Raw genomic sequence first — 16,262 nt, forward strand, 5'->3', positions numbered from 1 at the left:
GTAGCATATTCTTGCGTTTTGTGATTACGTGGCAGGTAAATAGCAAAAGTGATAACTGATGAACCAAAGCCTTCAGAAAACATTTCTTTACCACGTTTTATTATGGAATGTTTCAAGTGTGCACAGAAGTAGAGAGACTATCAGTGAACCCCAGGCACCCATCACCAGCAGCAACATCTTGCAGTCCTATGTTCCCCACTGTCCCCAGTTTTAATGGTATAGCTGTTCACAGATACCATATCACTTTACCCATAAATACTTAAGTGTTTATCTCTAACAGATAAGAACCTTTAAAAGATCACATTTTCACACCTAACAAAATGAATAACAGTTCTTTTTGTATCATCTCATGCCCAGTCCTTTTTCAGATTTCCCTGGCTGCTTGAACAATGTATTTTTCTTATGATCAGTTTAAAGCATTTGACTAGAAACAGCGGTTATATTTTGATTTGATAAATAGTGTGGGCCTCTCCTTTTCCCTCACGTGATGCCCTTACTCAACCCAGTGACATAATTTTGAGTGTGAGGAAAGAACTATGTGGTAGATAAATAGCAAAGTAACAGCTGATTAAGAAGTGCATCAAGAAGCAATTTTGTAAGCTTTTTATTATGGAATATTTCCAAATATATACAATAAAGATGACAGCAAAAGCAAATTAGCCCAGTGGTAAACTCACCTGCTGATGGACTGTTTGCACATGTCTAAGCCAGACGCTGCGTTCCAGACTGCGGCCTCAAAAATCCTGCTGTAATTACATGTCTTCTGTACTGGGAACCAGGCTCCCCGGGAGATAAGAGAGGTCTTGTCCTTTCACCTCCAGTCTGAGACATCCAGTGACTTGTTCAAGGTTGAAGACCCAAGAACAATGGTCATTGTTGGTGCTGGGAGTGTACCCTGGTGCTCTCAGTTCTTTGGACGCAGGACGGTGCCTCACAGCGGCCCAGCTGTGCCAGGCGATCAATGCCAGTTCTGTGCAGGGCAGGGGAAGGTTTCTTTCGTCAGCACTATGGTGTGTTTAGAACCGGGGGCCCTGGGATTGGAGAGCTGCAAGGGGGGTGTTTGTCCACGTGGTCCCGGTGGGCCTGCCTTCTGGAGAGCAGGCCCTGGAGATGTTGGCGGCTCCCTCACAATCCCCAGGTAGAGGGAGGGCTGTGCCCACAGAGGCAGAACGGGCTGAGGGCCAGCCAGCCACCTGGCTCCCCGCCGGAGAGAAAGGAGAGGAGTAGTAGGTGAGAGCAGGGACAGAGCTCTGCCAAGGCAGCTGCTGTCTTTGGGTGCGAGACTCTGGCTGTGGCTGAGCGGAGGGAGATGCCGTTACTCATCCTGGCATCCCGATTCTTCATCCACCTCTCGTCTCCCACGCTCCCTCTTCCCCATGGGAAGCCAGCAGCAGCTCATGAGCTGTGAAGGGCCGTCATGAGGCATAATTACAGAGTCCCGGGCTCTGCCCACGCAAAGCAGCCCCCTCCCCTCCCTCAAAACCTCGGGCCATGGTCGGGCACCCTGTTGTGCCCGGGGTCTGCGCTCTTTTCCAGGGAAGCTTCCCTGATGCGTGCGTGTGTCTTTCTGACCCCGAGACTTGGAGATGCTGTGCTTCCTGTGTCCTGGGAATGACCTGGGGGTGTGGGAGGGCGGTGGGGGTGGTTTGGGGACAAGGCAGAGATAGAAATAAAGGGGAGGATTTGCGGGGAGGAAGGTACAGCCCTGCTGAGTCTGGGGAACCCTCCACAGCAGAGAGGCTCGCCAAGTGAGCGCGTATTTGAGGAAGTTAGAGGTGGTATGTGACTTGGCCCTTTGAGCCGGCCAGTTTACTTCTTAGGCTCTTGATTTCGCTTCTGTAAAACAAAACGGTTGGTCTCCGTTGTTTCTGTCTCCTCGAGCCCAAAGACTGTGATTAGACCCCCGTGGGCCAGGGGTCTGGGCCTGGTGGTAGCTCCCGGCGTGCTGCTGGGTCACGAGGGCCTTGGCCTTGGGCACCGTCCCCTGCCTCAGGCTTGCCCTGGACCGACTCGTGCCAGCTTGGAGCCCAGCCACGTGAGCATGGGAGCAAGAGGGAGCCCGGGGGGTGGATGTGGAGGCACTTTTCTGGCTGGGGAGGGGGGCGCAGAGAGAGGCTTGGCATCTGTTGGGTCCCAGCAGCGGCAGCAAGCATTTGGTTTGGGGGCCCATGTGGGATGTGCCGTTCTCGGAGACCCCGCCACGCGTGGCTGGCAGGCTGGGTGAGCCACAGTGCTCGTGCAGGGGGAGCCGAGTGTGAAGGTCAGAGACGGCAGCGGCTGGCCAGCCCTGACCTGCTGACTTGGGCTAAGAACCCCATGCCCTCCCTCCTGCCAGCAGCTCTTGGCTGGACCGGGGACCGTCTGTAGTGAGGCAGATGGTGCCCACCTGAGGCCAAGGGACAAGCGGCAGGTGAGTGAAGCGGGAAGCCCCCGGGTGTGGTGTGGACGTGCGTGCTGGGCCCAGAAGTCAGGCACAGGCTGATGGCTCACACAGGAGACAAGCAAGGTGGGCTCCATCCCAGATGAACCTCCCCGAAGCCCCCAACCGAAACCCCTGAGTCACACCCAGCCCTGGTCACTCTGGGGCCCTGGATGACCAGGGGAAGTGGGAATTGTCCTGCCAGAAACTGGGTCATAGCACCCTATTGAGTGGCTGGGCCTTCCCCGCACCCAGGGTCTCACCACAGTGTGCCTCTAGGGTTCCTTTATGACAGGTTTTTAACTGTATGATTATTTATAAAAAAGAGCAGGAACAAAAATGCTGCTTTAAAAAAATTTTTTTATTTTATTGAAGTATAGTTGATTTACAGCGTTGTTAATTTCTGCTCTACAGCAAAATGATTCAGTTACACATACGTATACATTCTTTTTCATGCTCTTTTCCATTATGGTTTATCACAGGATATTGAATATACTTCCCTGTGCTATACAGTAGGACCTTGTTGTTTATCCATTCTACATGTAATAGTTTGCATCTGCTAACCCCAAACTCCCAATCCATCCCTCCCCCACCCTCCTCCTCCTAGGCAACCACAAGTCCGTTCTCTGTCAGTGAGTCTGTTTCTGTTTTGTAAATAAGTTTATTTGTGTCGTATTTTAGATTCCACATACAAGTGATATCACATGGTATTTGTCTTTCTCTTTCTGATGTACTTCACTTGATATGATAATCTCCAGGTCCATTCACATTGCTGCAAATGGCATTATTTCATTCTTTTTAATGGCTGAGTAATATTCCATTGAATATATGTACCACATCTTCTTTATCCATTCCTCTGTCAATGGACATTTAGGTTGTTCCATGTCTTGGCTATTGCAAACAGTGCTGCAATAAACATAGGGGTGCATGTGTCTTTTTGAATTACGGTTTTCTCTGGGTATATGCCCAGTAGTGGGATTGCCGGGTCATATGGTACCTCTATTTTTAGTTTTTTGAGGAACCTCCATACTGTTCTCCATAATAGCTGCACCAGTTTATATTCCCACCGACAGTGTAGGAGGGTTCTCTTTTCTCCATACCCTCTCCAGAGTTTGTTATTTGTAGAGTTCTTAATGATGGCCATTCTGATTGGCGTGAGGTGGTGCCTCACGGTAGTTTTGATTTGCATTTCTCTGATAATTAGCAACGATGAGCATGAAGATGCTGTTTTGATGAACACAAACCAGAGATTGTGGATGGTAGCTGAGACCTTCCACCAGCCTTCATTCATGGTTGGCCAGTGTCTAGGCCAGCCTGTCCAGTAGAACTTCCTGTGATGCTGGAAATGTTCTGTGTCTGCACTGTCCAGTGTGGGACCACCAGTCACATGTGACTCTTGAGCCCTTGAAATATGACTGGTGCAACCAAGTAACTGAAAACCTAATTTATTTCATTGTAATGAAATGTAAACAGCCACCTGTGGCCAGTGGCTCCTGCATAAGACACTGCAGATCTAGAGAACAGTAAGTAGGTAATTGCAAATGAGAATCATTTTTTTCTTTACTTTTTATTATTGGAAATTTCACATATATACAAAGGAGTGTAGTGGAGCCCTATATACCCTTCACACAGCTTCTGTAATCACTAACCCATTGGCCAGTCTTGTTTGTCTTTACCTTCCTACACCCTGACCGCCCCAGCTCTCACTTCTGTATTATTTTGAAGCAGATAAAAGCTTTTTAATTTTTGTTTTCAAACAGCTCATCTTTAACCCCAGGACAGAGCAAAACTATGTGACCTTGATGTTTTCTCATCCCTTGGGACTCTTGACATTCTGATTTATTGATGAGCCTTCCACTAAACCAGCTGCAGGCCCTGTATGATGTCTCTTAAGACTGCTCACGGCGTCCTCGTATTTCTCTAATGAGAAATACGCACCATGGATCTTTCATGTAATTTGTAATATATATTGTTTAATATGTTTTATATTATACAGTTTAATATTAACTGATAACGGCTCAAACTGTACATGGTAACATTTGGGACTGATTAAAAATTGATGTCCTATATGTTCAACACATTTTTAGATCTGCAAAAAATTGGTCCAGGAAAATTGAGTTTGACAGAAATAACGGAAAACTCCATGGCATAGGCTGTATAATGAGTAAAGTTTGTGGATGAAACTACTCAATGGCTCAAATTGATTTGAAATGGAAAAGAACTGATCCTAATGAAAATAATTTTGACTAAATATAAATGAAATAATTAGGAACACTGGATATGAAAAATAATCAAGGAACTAAATGGACTTCTTGGCATTCTCTCCAGAAAATGCTTCTGATTAAAATGTTTGTGTCCAGAACATCCTCAGGGTCAAGGTGGCGGATGCCCATCTCTGGCCATTCTTCCATTAACCTCAGACAGGCTTGAAAGGGCGTGGAAGGAGGAAGTTTTCAGAATTGAAAGTCTCAGACTCTGGCAACTTCCCATCCCTGGGATTGCTCGGAACACTGGCGGACAACGAGAGCTTGAGTGAAACTGAGAACACATGACCCGTCTCCCGCCCACTTTGATGTTCATCCTGATATCCCTTCCTCGCTGGGGATCTTTGATCTTCCTGAGATGGCTCGGAGAGGCATCTGTGGCTTTTCTTCATGAGCTTCTAGCTGGGGGATGGATTCTCCCAGCAGCACATGCAACAGTCACTGTAAAGGGGCAAGGACAAAATTGTATCTTTTTTTTTAAACAGGCAAGGACAGGGGGCTTCCCCCCAGTGGATGTCCAGTGCAGCAGGCACCTTGACCTCGTCCTGCTCTCCTGTGGGGTGGGGTCATCCCAGCCAGAGTACTCGGGCCATAGAAGGCGGGCCTCCCTGTGGTGCTCTGAGGCCCATGGCCCCCGAAGGGCCGTTGCTGCCCTCACACTCTGGACGGCCTCTGCTCTCCCCAGGCTGGTGACTTTCTGATCCTCTTCAGGAGGCAGTGGGGCACCCTATGTTCATTTCACGCCCAGGTGTCCCGAGGTTTCCGGAAGCCTCTTGTTGATCCGTGATTGTTCCCATCGAGCACTGGGAGGTGGGTGCAGATGGAGCCCATTGGTTCCTAAGTAAACCCAGAGAATCCCTTTGGGTGTCAAGTGCTAAAGGCGTTCATAGCGAATAGGGAAAGCCATCCAGAGGCCTCTGACCTGAATGGGAGTGTGGTTTGGATAGAAGAGAAATTGTGACTGCCCCATGCTCCCCTGGGAGTGGGGTCCGAGTTGTTGCCAAGAGCAGGTGAGGGAACAGGGTCGGGGTGCAGGAGAGGTCACGCTCAGAGAGCTTTCAGCATCAGCCTCTACAGACCCCACCATCTGCTCCCCGGCTCCTGACTGGGAAAGCGCTCAGCTCTTACACCGGGGATCCCACATCCCTTACCCCCCTCACTCGCACTCTGTGGAAGGGAAACGTGGTCTCCTTGGTGGCTGACATCTTTTCTCCCTGCAAACCCCCTACCCGTCCCCATCTATTTAGCAGTGGCCAGTGTGGCCCTGTGATTAGGGAGGAGAAGTAAGAGGGACCTCTCTTGGGCTTCCCTGGTGGCACAGTGGTTAAGAATCCTCCTGCCAATGCAGGAGACATGGGTTCGAGCCCTGGTCTGGGAAGATCCCACATGCCGCGGAGCAACTAAGCCTGTGCGCCACAACTACTGAGCCTACGCTGTAGAACCCACGAGCCACAACTACTGAGCCCGTGAAGCCCGCGTACCTAGAGCCCGTACTCTGCAACGAGAGAAGCCACCGCAATGAGAAGCCCGCGCACCGCAACGAAGAGCAGCCCCCACTCGCTGCAACTAGAAAAACCCTGCACGCAGCAACAAAGACCCAATTCAGCCAAAAATAAATAAATATAAATAAACAAACAAATAAGTAAGAAAAAAAAGGGCTTCTCTGGTGGCGCAGTGGTTGAGTGTCCGCCTGCCGATGCAGGGGACATGGGTTCGTGCCCCGGTCCGGGAAGGTCCCACGTGCCGCGGAGTGGCTAGGCCCGTGAGCCGTGGCCGCTGAGCCTGCGCGTCCGGGGCCTGTGCTCCGCAACGGGAGAGGCCACAACAGTGAGAGGCTCACTTGACCAGCACCTCTTGGTCAGAAGTGTGTAGCCCAGTGGGTGGTATTTGGTAGAAGCTTAGCAGGGAGGCACTGGGTCAGGGTTTTAATCTGGACCCACCCTTGCTATCTGTGTAACCTTGGGCAACTTCTTTAACCTTTCTGACCTTGGTCTCCTTTCTAAAGTAGGGATGACACTTGGACGACCTCACAGGGTAATTATGAGATCTAAATGAGATGTGTCCCAGAACGCCTTATTATGTATTATACTCAGAATAAATGCTCCAACAGTAGCTGCTATGATTTTCTTTGTAATCATCTAAATCCACACTTAGGGTTTGTTAGGAGTCAGGTACTGGGTTAGTCTCGTCTTGCAGGCTTTCTGCGTGATCTGGAGCTACCCCTAGCTAGAGCATGGCTTTGGGCAGCCGAGTGACACAACCCCTACTCTTTTTCAGTTTCTGCAGCTCACTGGCTGGTGTGAATCCCAGGTAGGGGTGCAGTCCTGCACAGTTTGAGCCGCTATCTGGTCTTTGGTCCCTCAACAGCTCCTCTGGCTGTGTAGTATTTATGGGTAGACTGTCCACTTGCCCCACGATCATGTCATTGGCAATGTTACCCAGTTTGCAGGCGCCTTGTTGTAGAGCAGAAATAGCCCCACCAAGGGTTGGGGGCTCTGGTTTCCTGGCTCTGGCCAGCTACCAAGTAGCTGTGTGATATTTAACAGGTGGCCTTGCTTCTCTGGGCCCTCCTTTGAAAAATGAGCGTTGAACTGGATGGCCTGCAAACCTCCTTCCACTTTCTACCTCTGTTGCAACCAGTGCAAACATCCGGGTGCTTTTGTTCCTTCCTGAGGCCGATTGTGGGCTGGCGTGGAGTGGAGCGAAGGCCATGGCCATGGCCTCGACAGTGGCCGGCCTCTCCACCCTCTCTGATGACACCGTGGGAACCCACTTATCAAATCCATTCACAAGCAGCCTTTTAACACTCTCCCCATAGCGCTGTTTCCATGAAAGCCATTAATGTTCACGAGTCATGAAGATATTTCACCTTTTTCCTGTGTTGCATTGTACAGCGCCAGCCTGGTTCTGCTAACATCTCGTCCTCAGCGCTGTGTCGGGCAGGCCTCAGCTCTCTGGTTTGCTAACTGGGTTTCCCTGCCGTGCGTGAGCCCCGCTGGGCCGTATGCGCGCTTGGGGAGCCCGGGAGTGTAGTGCCCTTATTCAGATAATGTATTAATACCAGGTCCTGGGTCCTTTGTTGGAGTTTGAAGGTAAAACCTAGTTGGCTGGGCTAAAAATTTCTAGGTATCATCTTTCATGTGATGGTGAGAGCCAGATACAGCCTGCTCTTTTCTTGGACTCTAAGTTGGCTTCTGATTTTCGAGGTCACGTGTTCCTGTTAGGAGGCTGGGAAGTAGTCTCTGAGTTAAGCCTCCTCGGTTAGACATGGGTGTGAGCTCTTGGATGCCTCCTGTGCTCCATGGTGCCTGGTGCCTGACACCCTCTGCTTCGAGAACTCTTCCCTAAGAAACCTTGGACTAATCACTCTCTCTTTCCAACATTCCCATGTGCTTTACACCGGTCACTTGTCACTGTCTGTGTTGAATTGGAGTTTGTAATGAACGTGTCTGTTTACCCGACTGAGTTGGAACCCTTTATGTTGGTGTGAACCCCTCCTCCCCAGAACTCAGCGCCCAGGAGATGCCTCATCAATGTCCAGCGGCTCGTGTCCTGCTGGGGGTGGGCGATGGCATGCTCCCCTCCCCACATTGTGTGCACCCGCCTGGTCCTTCCTTGTGTGTGTGGGTTTAGAAAATGTTTTATGAAATGCCTTACAAACAGGCCATGTGCTTTGGGGTTCTTTAGGAAGCCCCAAAGTTGTTTCCTTGGGCTTAACAGTTATAAACTAGGCTCTGAGCAGCCTGAAAGAAGTTGAGGGAGATCTGACCAGGCTATGCGGGCTGCTATAATCACATCTGTCAGGTTTACAGAATAGCCCAGCTGTGTGGAGGGGAAGATGTGTTATCATTTAGGTTTAGATTTGGCGGAACATAACAGAAAACCCCCAAATAACACTGGCTTGAATATGAGACTTTATTTTCTCTGTCATGTAAAAAGTCAGTTCAGGGCAGGGACCTAATTTACTGTTCCTTCATCCTTAAGAGAGTTGCCTCATGATCCAAAAAGGCTGTTGAAGCACCAGCTGTCATATTAATATCACAGATGGAAAGACAAAGGAGCTCTCCTGAAAGTCTCGCTCAGTATCTATTTATATCTCGTTAGCTAAAAGTTAGTAAGAGGAGTACTAGCTAAAAGTTAGCAACAAGGTTAGTAACAGGGGTACAAGCCTCACTCAATATCTATTTACATCTCATTAGCTATAAGTTAGTGACAGCTGGGAAGTAGGTTTTAGCTGGGACATTACCTCACCTGGAGACATGGGGGCTCTATTTCCCAGAAAGATGCAGTGAATAGACAGTGAGTACAGAACACGTGTCCAGCACTTACTTGAATGAATGAATGAGTGAGGGGATAAGTGATGGAGAGATGCCATCTGGGTTAAATGTATACCACACCCTCATATTAGCAGGATCCACAATATGACAAGGAAAGCACATTTCTGATACCACAAGAGGGACAGAGCCTTGAGGAAACTTCAGAAACTCCCCAGGGACTCAAAAGAGAGCATGTTCTACAGGGCACTTCAGATGGGCATCCTCTTTTCCCTCTTTGTAGGGATCTGGTTCCCCTATTTGGAACACAGCAGATGCATAGCAGCGGGTCAGGAGGGGCTGGGTCTGGGTCACGGCAGCCACATTTCAGAAGGTTCCCATGAGGGCATCTGTTTTTGGCTTGTCTGAAGAAAGCTTCATTACTCAAGCAGGGAGACGTGGCTGAATTGAAATACTAAAATTTCCTTAAACACAGATCCCTTCTTAGAAAATGTTAGAATCCTGTGGGGTTAATTATGGTCTGATGGTCCTGGTTTGAAGCCTCTAGGTGGTCTGTGGTTCAGCATGGGGCGGCTTCTCAGTGCCAGGTGCCCTCCAGCACGTCTGGGCAGGTGGAGGGCCCCCGAGGGCTGTCCTCACACGGGAGAAGCACGGTGGACCTGGAGCTCGGGCTCTGGAGCAGTGAGTGTGCTGCTGACAGCAGGTGGTGCTGTCTTCTCAGTGGTTTGTCCTAGAGGGCGGCCCCTGGTCCCCACTGTGTCCCTGAGGCACACCTGTGTGGTCCCAGGGCCACACAGTGGGTCTGCAGCAGGCAGGTCCCCTGGTGGAAGCTTTAGCCTGGCATTCATTCACAGCCTCTGTTCTTTTTTTTTTTTTTTTTTTGCAGTACGCGGGCCTCTCACCGCTGTGGCCTCTCCCGTTGAGGAGCACAGGCTCCAAGCGCACAGGCTCAGCGGCCATGGCTCACGGGCCCAGCTGCTCCGCAGCATGTGGGATCTTCCTGGACCGGGGCACGAATCCGTGCCACCAGGGAAGCCCTTGACTCCCTTTTGAAACCTTGATGGGAGCCTTTGTCAAGCCTCCTACAGACACTGTTTCATAACTCTGCTTCCTCCAGGCCCCCCACCAACCCGCATTTTCAGATCATCCCCATCTCCAGCCCTCAGTTCGGGATCATCCTCATTTAAGAAGCCGTCCTGGATTCCCTCCATGGGAAGAAATTTCTCCTTCGTGTCCCCTCCCTCTGGTACTTCTGAATGTCCACTCCCTCCCCAGTTCAGCTCCCTGACCAGGTAGTTGTTGCCTGAGGGTCGGGTCGGGTGTGACCCGCAGTTACAGGATCAAAAAGATGGAGGGGGCGCCGAGAGGTCACAGAGCTGTCCCTCACCCTGGGGGCTGATGGACTCCAAGTCTGATTTTGTTCCTCTCAACTGCCTTTGAAAAGTGTCCTTGGCCTGTGGTATCTGAAGACTTCCTCTCAGTCACGTGAGACTCACTCGGGGAATGGGTGTGGGCCCAGATGTTCCACCCACCTCCTGGGTCCCAGGGACTGCCTCCGGGGTGTGCCCCAGTTTATGCAACTGACTGAGGGATCCGGTTAGCGAGGGGTGAGTGGGAGGCTGCAGCGGCCCAGCATCTGGCAGTGGCTAGCCTGAACCCTGGCGGGGAGTTCAAGGTGGGCCTGCTGAGAGCAGTGACAAGGATTTGCTGCAAATTTCTGGTGCAACCTCATGGCCCACTCCTGGGGGATGCGTTTCTACTGAATGGAAACAACGGAATGCGAGTCAACTATGTGACTTACAATTTTCTAGTCCCAGTAAAAGATTTAAAAATAGCAGGTGGAATTAGTTTTAAATAATATATTTTAACCCCTTAGGTACAAAATATTGTCATTTCATCATGTAATCAACCTGGTCATTATAAAGGAGATCGCTGTTCTCTTTTTGTTCTAAGACTTTAAAATGTGGGGTGTTTTACACTCAGTTTGGATCAGTGATGTTTCATGTTCCCGATAGTCCAGGCTAACGGGGCTCTGCTGCCGCTTCTGTTGATTCTCCCACTTGAAGTTCCCTGAAAGCAGGGACAGCATCGTGACGATCAGGGCCTTCCCCCCACCCATCGCAGGTGTTGGCGCGTGTGATTTGAGTGGGGGCCTGTCCCGCAGGGTCACCGGCACGGGGAGGCTGGGCCTCGGAGCGGCTGGAGTCTGGTCCAGCCGCGTGAGCTCAGGGACGGCCCTGGCCTATGGAAGCCACGGTTCCCACTCAGAATGACGCTGTTGGACAGTAATCTCCGGGACTTTTCTGATTCTCACGTGCTGTGAGCTGAACCATGTGTCTGGGCAGGGGTGCTGCTGGAGACACTGATACCCTTGGCCTCATTAGCAAATGAGATCATCTCTTTGAAGGGCCACGGTTGACACTGTACCCAGCACGGATGGGCCAGTTCGCTGCCTCTAACTCTGACCCAGAGCCTGCGTGTTTATCTGGTATGTTGGGTCCCGGGCTGTGAAGACCCTCCACTCCCCCATCCAGCATCTACACAGACCTGCAGGTGCCCGGCCTGTTCCCAGGCTGCCCAGGCAGAGAAGGACAGGTCTCGCCCAGGCAGAGAAGGACAGGACTCGTCCAGGCCCTCGGGACGCCCACCTTCTGGAGGGTGTGATGAGCCAGCGGGAGCCCCTGCTGTGTCCGAGGCCTCATGAGGTTTCTCTCTCGCGCAGGCGCAGCTGGAAGCTCAGAGAGCCACGCAGGACTTCCAGAGGGCCACCGAGGTGCTCCGCGCCGCCAAGGAGACCATCTCCCTGGCCGAGCAGCGGCTGCTGGAGGATGACAAGCGGCAGTTTGACTCGGCCTGGCAGGAGATGCTGAACCACGCCACCCAGAGGGTATGAATCTCAGCGGAACGTTTCCGTGGAACCAGGGCCGGGCTGGGCTTACGCCCGGGTGCGCGCCTCTGCCTTGAGCCTGCCTGTGGGCCGGGGTAGGGAGTGGGGCATGCGTCTGCGTGTGGGCGTGGGGTGGGGAGAGGGGCTGGGCTTGCGTCCGCCTTGGGATCCTGTGGCCTCGGGGTGCAGGTGCCCATCAGACCCAGACTCCCCGCTGGTTTCCCCGAGCAGAGGAAGCAGACCCCCAGGCATGTTGTGCATCACAGGCGGTCATCTCCATGGGGTCTCTGCGGGCCTGGGACTGAGCCGTACTCTACGATGACAGTCACCCGGTGACAGGCGTACCTGCCCCTTCCCTGTCGTTTGAGGTTTGTCTGGTTCAGATCACCTCTGACGGTCCTGACTGGATGGGGCTTTCCCGAGGGACCCGATCGTTCTCCAGAGTCCCCTCCCTCTGAGTCCCAGGGGACTGGCTGGGTTTGGAGCCTGGGGTGGAGGACCTTGATTACTTGCGGAGCCTGGACTCAGGGGTGGGTGCCAGTTGGTGAGAAGCGGGGGCCATGGCAGATGAGGCCAGAATACAGGGGGTGCGCAGGCTGGCCTTCGGGCTGGGCTGGGGTCTGGGGAACCAGTGTATGCACAGAAAGTGGGCTTTGACTCCTAGGTTTGGTGCCATCATTGTTTGGCCCTTTACCAGCTCCCACGATCTGCCCTCTGGCCATATTGCTGAGAATCGGACGTGGTGGGTATAGCTGGACTTGTCACCTCTTTCCTCCCCTCCTCCAGCTGGTTTGCTGTGGGGAGGTGGGTGAGGCCTTGGATGAAGGGTGATGTAGGGGGTGGGAGCTAGTCTGGATTCCCTGAGAGGCCGCCTGCGGGGCTGGAAGAGAACCTTTTCAATGTCACCTGCCATGGTGGCTCAAGTCCTGGGGGACCTGATAATTAAAGATGGCCTTGTGCTTCCTTAAATGGAATGCCTGGCACACAAACGGCTTGGACTTGGTGTCAAATGCGGGTCGACTCTGTAGCACCTCCCCTGAACCCCGGGCTCCCGGCTGGGCTTGTGTGGCCTGGGGCCTCCTGCCACCTAGTGAACACGATGTTGGGAGAGCCAAACACAGCTTTCCTGGGTCCACTGGGGAAACGCCAAAGGGGAGGTTGGAAATCTTGGAAGTTTACAAGCCACAGCCTGACAGAATGAAAAGGACAAGAAAAAAAAAAAAATTAGAGTAGCTCCTTGCAAGAAATTAGCTGAAGGCCTGCCTTTCTTTCCTGCCCTTCGTCCACCCCAAACAAGACCCAAATCAGGCTAGTCAGAATCATTCAGAAATCACTTAATCTGTCCTTTAAAAATGAACAAAATGGGTTTCTGCTTTTTTTTTTTTTCCCTTCTACTCTTTAAGTCCTGGGACCATAAGTGGATGGTGAGTGGCAGTCCGGGAGAGGCGTCCTCAAGACCTCCACATCCCATGACTCCGGAAGCACCATTCACACCAGTCTTTGGGAATGGCGCTTCTTGGGGTTGTGCAGTGTGCAACTTGTGGGGCTGTACCAAACGGCCCTGGACCTCCTGACATCGCATGGGGCCCCTGAGGTCCCGGGGAGGGTCATCTGATGTGTGCTGTCACTGAGGTCACTGAAGGTTTCTTGGTCATGGGGGTGTAACGCCTGCAGCTGAGCAGATTTTCTGGGTCACAGGCCAGGATTTCCACCCTGGGGCTGCCGTTCCTCTTCCCTAGATTCCTCCCCAGTTTTATGGGCCTCAGATGCTGCTCCTTGACCTGCTGATGGGGAAAAGCAGAATTGGAAACTGACACTAGCAAGAGACAGAGCCCTTGGCAGAGCTGTCCTCGACCATGTCCCCGTGTCACTGAGAAATCCAACCTGGAGGGGGCACACTCCAGGGATGTGACGGATGGTACAGACGCTCACGTGTGGCTTTGCTGTGAGCCGCGCTCTGACTGAGCATGCTCCCGGGGCCACGCGGGCCTGGCACGCTCGGCTTCCTGAGCGCTGCTGGACAAAGACAGTGAACGGCCTGGAATATGTCCCCGACCTTGGCTGACTTCTAGATCCTCCAGGAAGCCTGTTTCTTCAGGAGAAGGGAGCGTCATCTCACCCTCTTCTCCTGAAGAAACTGCCACGTGAGAGTCTAGAGAAAGATACAGAGCTCAGAAAGGTCCAGGCTGTCTTGAGGAAGTGGCAGTGCTTTGGGCTGTGTGACCTCTAGCCCAGGCACAGTGGAAGGACCCTGGGGTCCCCACATTCCTTACTTGAGGCCATCTGTGTGTCCCTTCTGTTCCTTCAGACTTAGGGTGACAGCGGGCAGCCCCACTTGGAGCCACGCTGGAGCCCCGGGGTCTCTCTTGTTAGGCCACATGCAGTGCCCCGGTCAGGGACAGAGGAACAGTTCTGCACTCAGAGCTGGGATCAGCAGGGCTTTGGAAGCCGCGACGCACTTGAGTGGCCTTACTGGGGACGTGGCATCCCTGCTGCTCCCACTTGGGCTTTAGGCAGCTGAGGCCCCTCCAGCTTCACCCGGTTTGGCCGCGGAGCAGCCCTTCTAGGGAGGAGGTGTGGGGAGGCATGAACTGTCAGGGACCAGCAGCTCCTGGAGAGGAAGGCCCTGGGGGCATGGATCTGAGCCCTGGGATGCACATGGCCAACTTTTCTGTGCTGGTGGGCATGTACCACCTGTCGCCCAAGGCCCTGGGAAGCTACCTCCTTGGCCCTGTGTACCCAGGGCTGCAGGAGGAATCAGAAATCAGCCTGAATGGGCCGAGGATCTGAGGAGACCGTGAAGCCACCTTCTCGGGAGCGGAGGACCCTGCTCTTAGCTCCGGGATGTTGGGCATGAGGGTGGATGGCCTCGAGGTTGGGAGAGCTGAATGTGAGACGGAGGAGCCGGGCTGGCTGGACGTCTCCTGGTCGGTTGAGCTCATTCTGCCGGCAGGGGACCCAGCCTGGCTGGCAGTGCCCGTTGGTGTCCCTGTAGGAAGTATCTGTTTGAGCATCTTCTGTGTGTTGCTGTGAGCAGAGGGCTTGGGCTGCCCTGTGGCTCCCGGGAGGGGGCCCGTTAGCACTTCTGGGCCCCATTCTGTCTATTCTGCTGACCCAGGGGGAGGCCTGTGGCTTCTCAGGGTCCCGAGCACCAGCGGTGGCCTCCCCACATGCTTTCTCCAGGGCCCGCTACCTGCTGCCTGCCTGGGCCGTGGTGCTGCGGCTGTTCTGGTCACTCAGGCCTCACGCCTGGGGCCTCAAAGCCTCCCATTGGGCAGCAGCGGGTGGTCAGTCCTTGGGCGTTTGGAGCCGGCCCGGGGGGCGGGGTAGGAGCGTGTGTCTGGGTTTTGGGAACCCCAGGGATGCTGACTTCTTAGTCGTTAGAATCCGCAGAGGCCAGTGCACCCAGAGGTTAGCACAGAGCCCGTGGGTCAGCCCTGGGACATGGTCCCCGTAGGGAAGAGGATCCCAGGGCTGTTGGTGCCCAGACAGTGATTTCTCCGGGAGCCTGCCTGCTCTGGGGAAGGAGGCGGGAAGCTGAGCGCTGCCCGCGGAGGGTGGACAGGTGGCTCTGCTAAGCACCCCCAGCCCTAGGTGCTTCCCCGCCCACGCCCTTTCCCCCAGCACCCCGCACCGAGCCCCCCAGCGCAGCCTCTGCTGCCGGTCCCCACCCACGCCCCTGGACCCGGTGGCCCCGACAGCCTGGATCCCAGCTGCCTGAGTAGCGCGGTGCTGCTGGGCGTCTGCCCCGTGAGGCTGGCAGTCCGGGTTTGGTCTCCAGTGTGCTCTGTGCACGCAGTAGGTGCTTAATCAGAGTACGCAGCTCTGAGTTGAATATGCTGGTGGTAAACTGAAGAGTGTGGTACTGATCGGGGGTTCAGGGGCCCAGAGTCCAGGCCAATTATCTGTCAGCCCAGCCTTCGGCGCTGGCGCCCCAGGGCTGGGTTGCACGTGCGTCTGGCCACCTTGAGGTCTGCACGGACATCTGCGTTGTGCTTCCATTTGTGGCTTCCACCTTCCCAGCATCCGCCCTTATCCCCACATTCCTTTCCCACCCCTGGGCACACAGTTCACAGCTGGTTCCATGTTTCAGGGGCTGCTTGGTTACCTAGGAGACGTAACCAAGGTGACCTGCTTGGGGACTTTCTCCCTAGAGGCGGGAAGCGGAGTGGAGACTCTCCTGCGAGAGCAGGGGGTTATGTGCACGTGGAGGTTGGGACGGGGGATGGTAGATGGACTGGTGGGGGTGAATCGGGACGGCGTCCTTGCTGCTGCCTCACTCTGCGCTGGCAATGTCGCCAAGTGCTCGGAGCCTTCCGAGTGTTTAATTTTAGGAAGATTTTTGCAGACGAAGGGCCAAGGAAGACAAAGGGCCTGTGTGCAGTCGGTGAGAGCCCTGCTTCTTGCAGGGAATGCTC

At 53.4% G+C, this 16,262-nt stretch overlaps 1 protein-coding gene across 2 annotated transcripts in view; it reads left to right on the forward strand.

Moving 5' to 3' along the window:
* Window positions 1-16,262, forward strand: part of SH3BP5 (SH3 domain binding protein 5) — an 80,075-nt gene that overhangs the window by 54,211 nt on the left and 9,602 nt on the right. For both annotated transcript variants that reach the window (XM_019934400.3, XM_073803685.1), the window contains exon 4: window positions 11,680-11,844. In XM_019934400.3, coding sequence (XP_019789959.1) covers window positions 11,680-11,844 — 165 coding nt within the window. The remainder of the gene's footprint in view (window positions 1-11,679; window positions 11,845-16,262) is intronic.

Source organism: Tursiops truncatus, chromosome 4, assembly GCF_011762595.2.
Source record: "Tursiops truncatus isolate mTurTru1 chromosome 4, mTurTru1.mat.Y, whole genome shotgun sequence".
NCBI lineage: Eukaryota > Metazoa > Chordata > Mammalia > Artiodactyla > Delphinidae > Tursiops > Tursiops truncatus.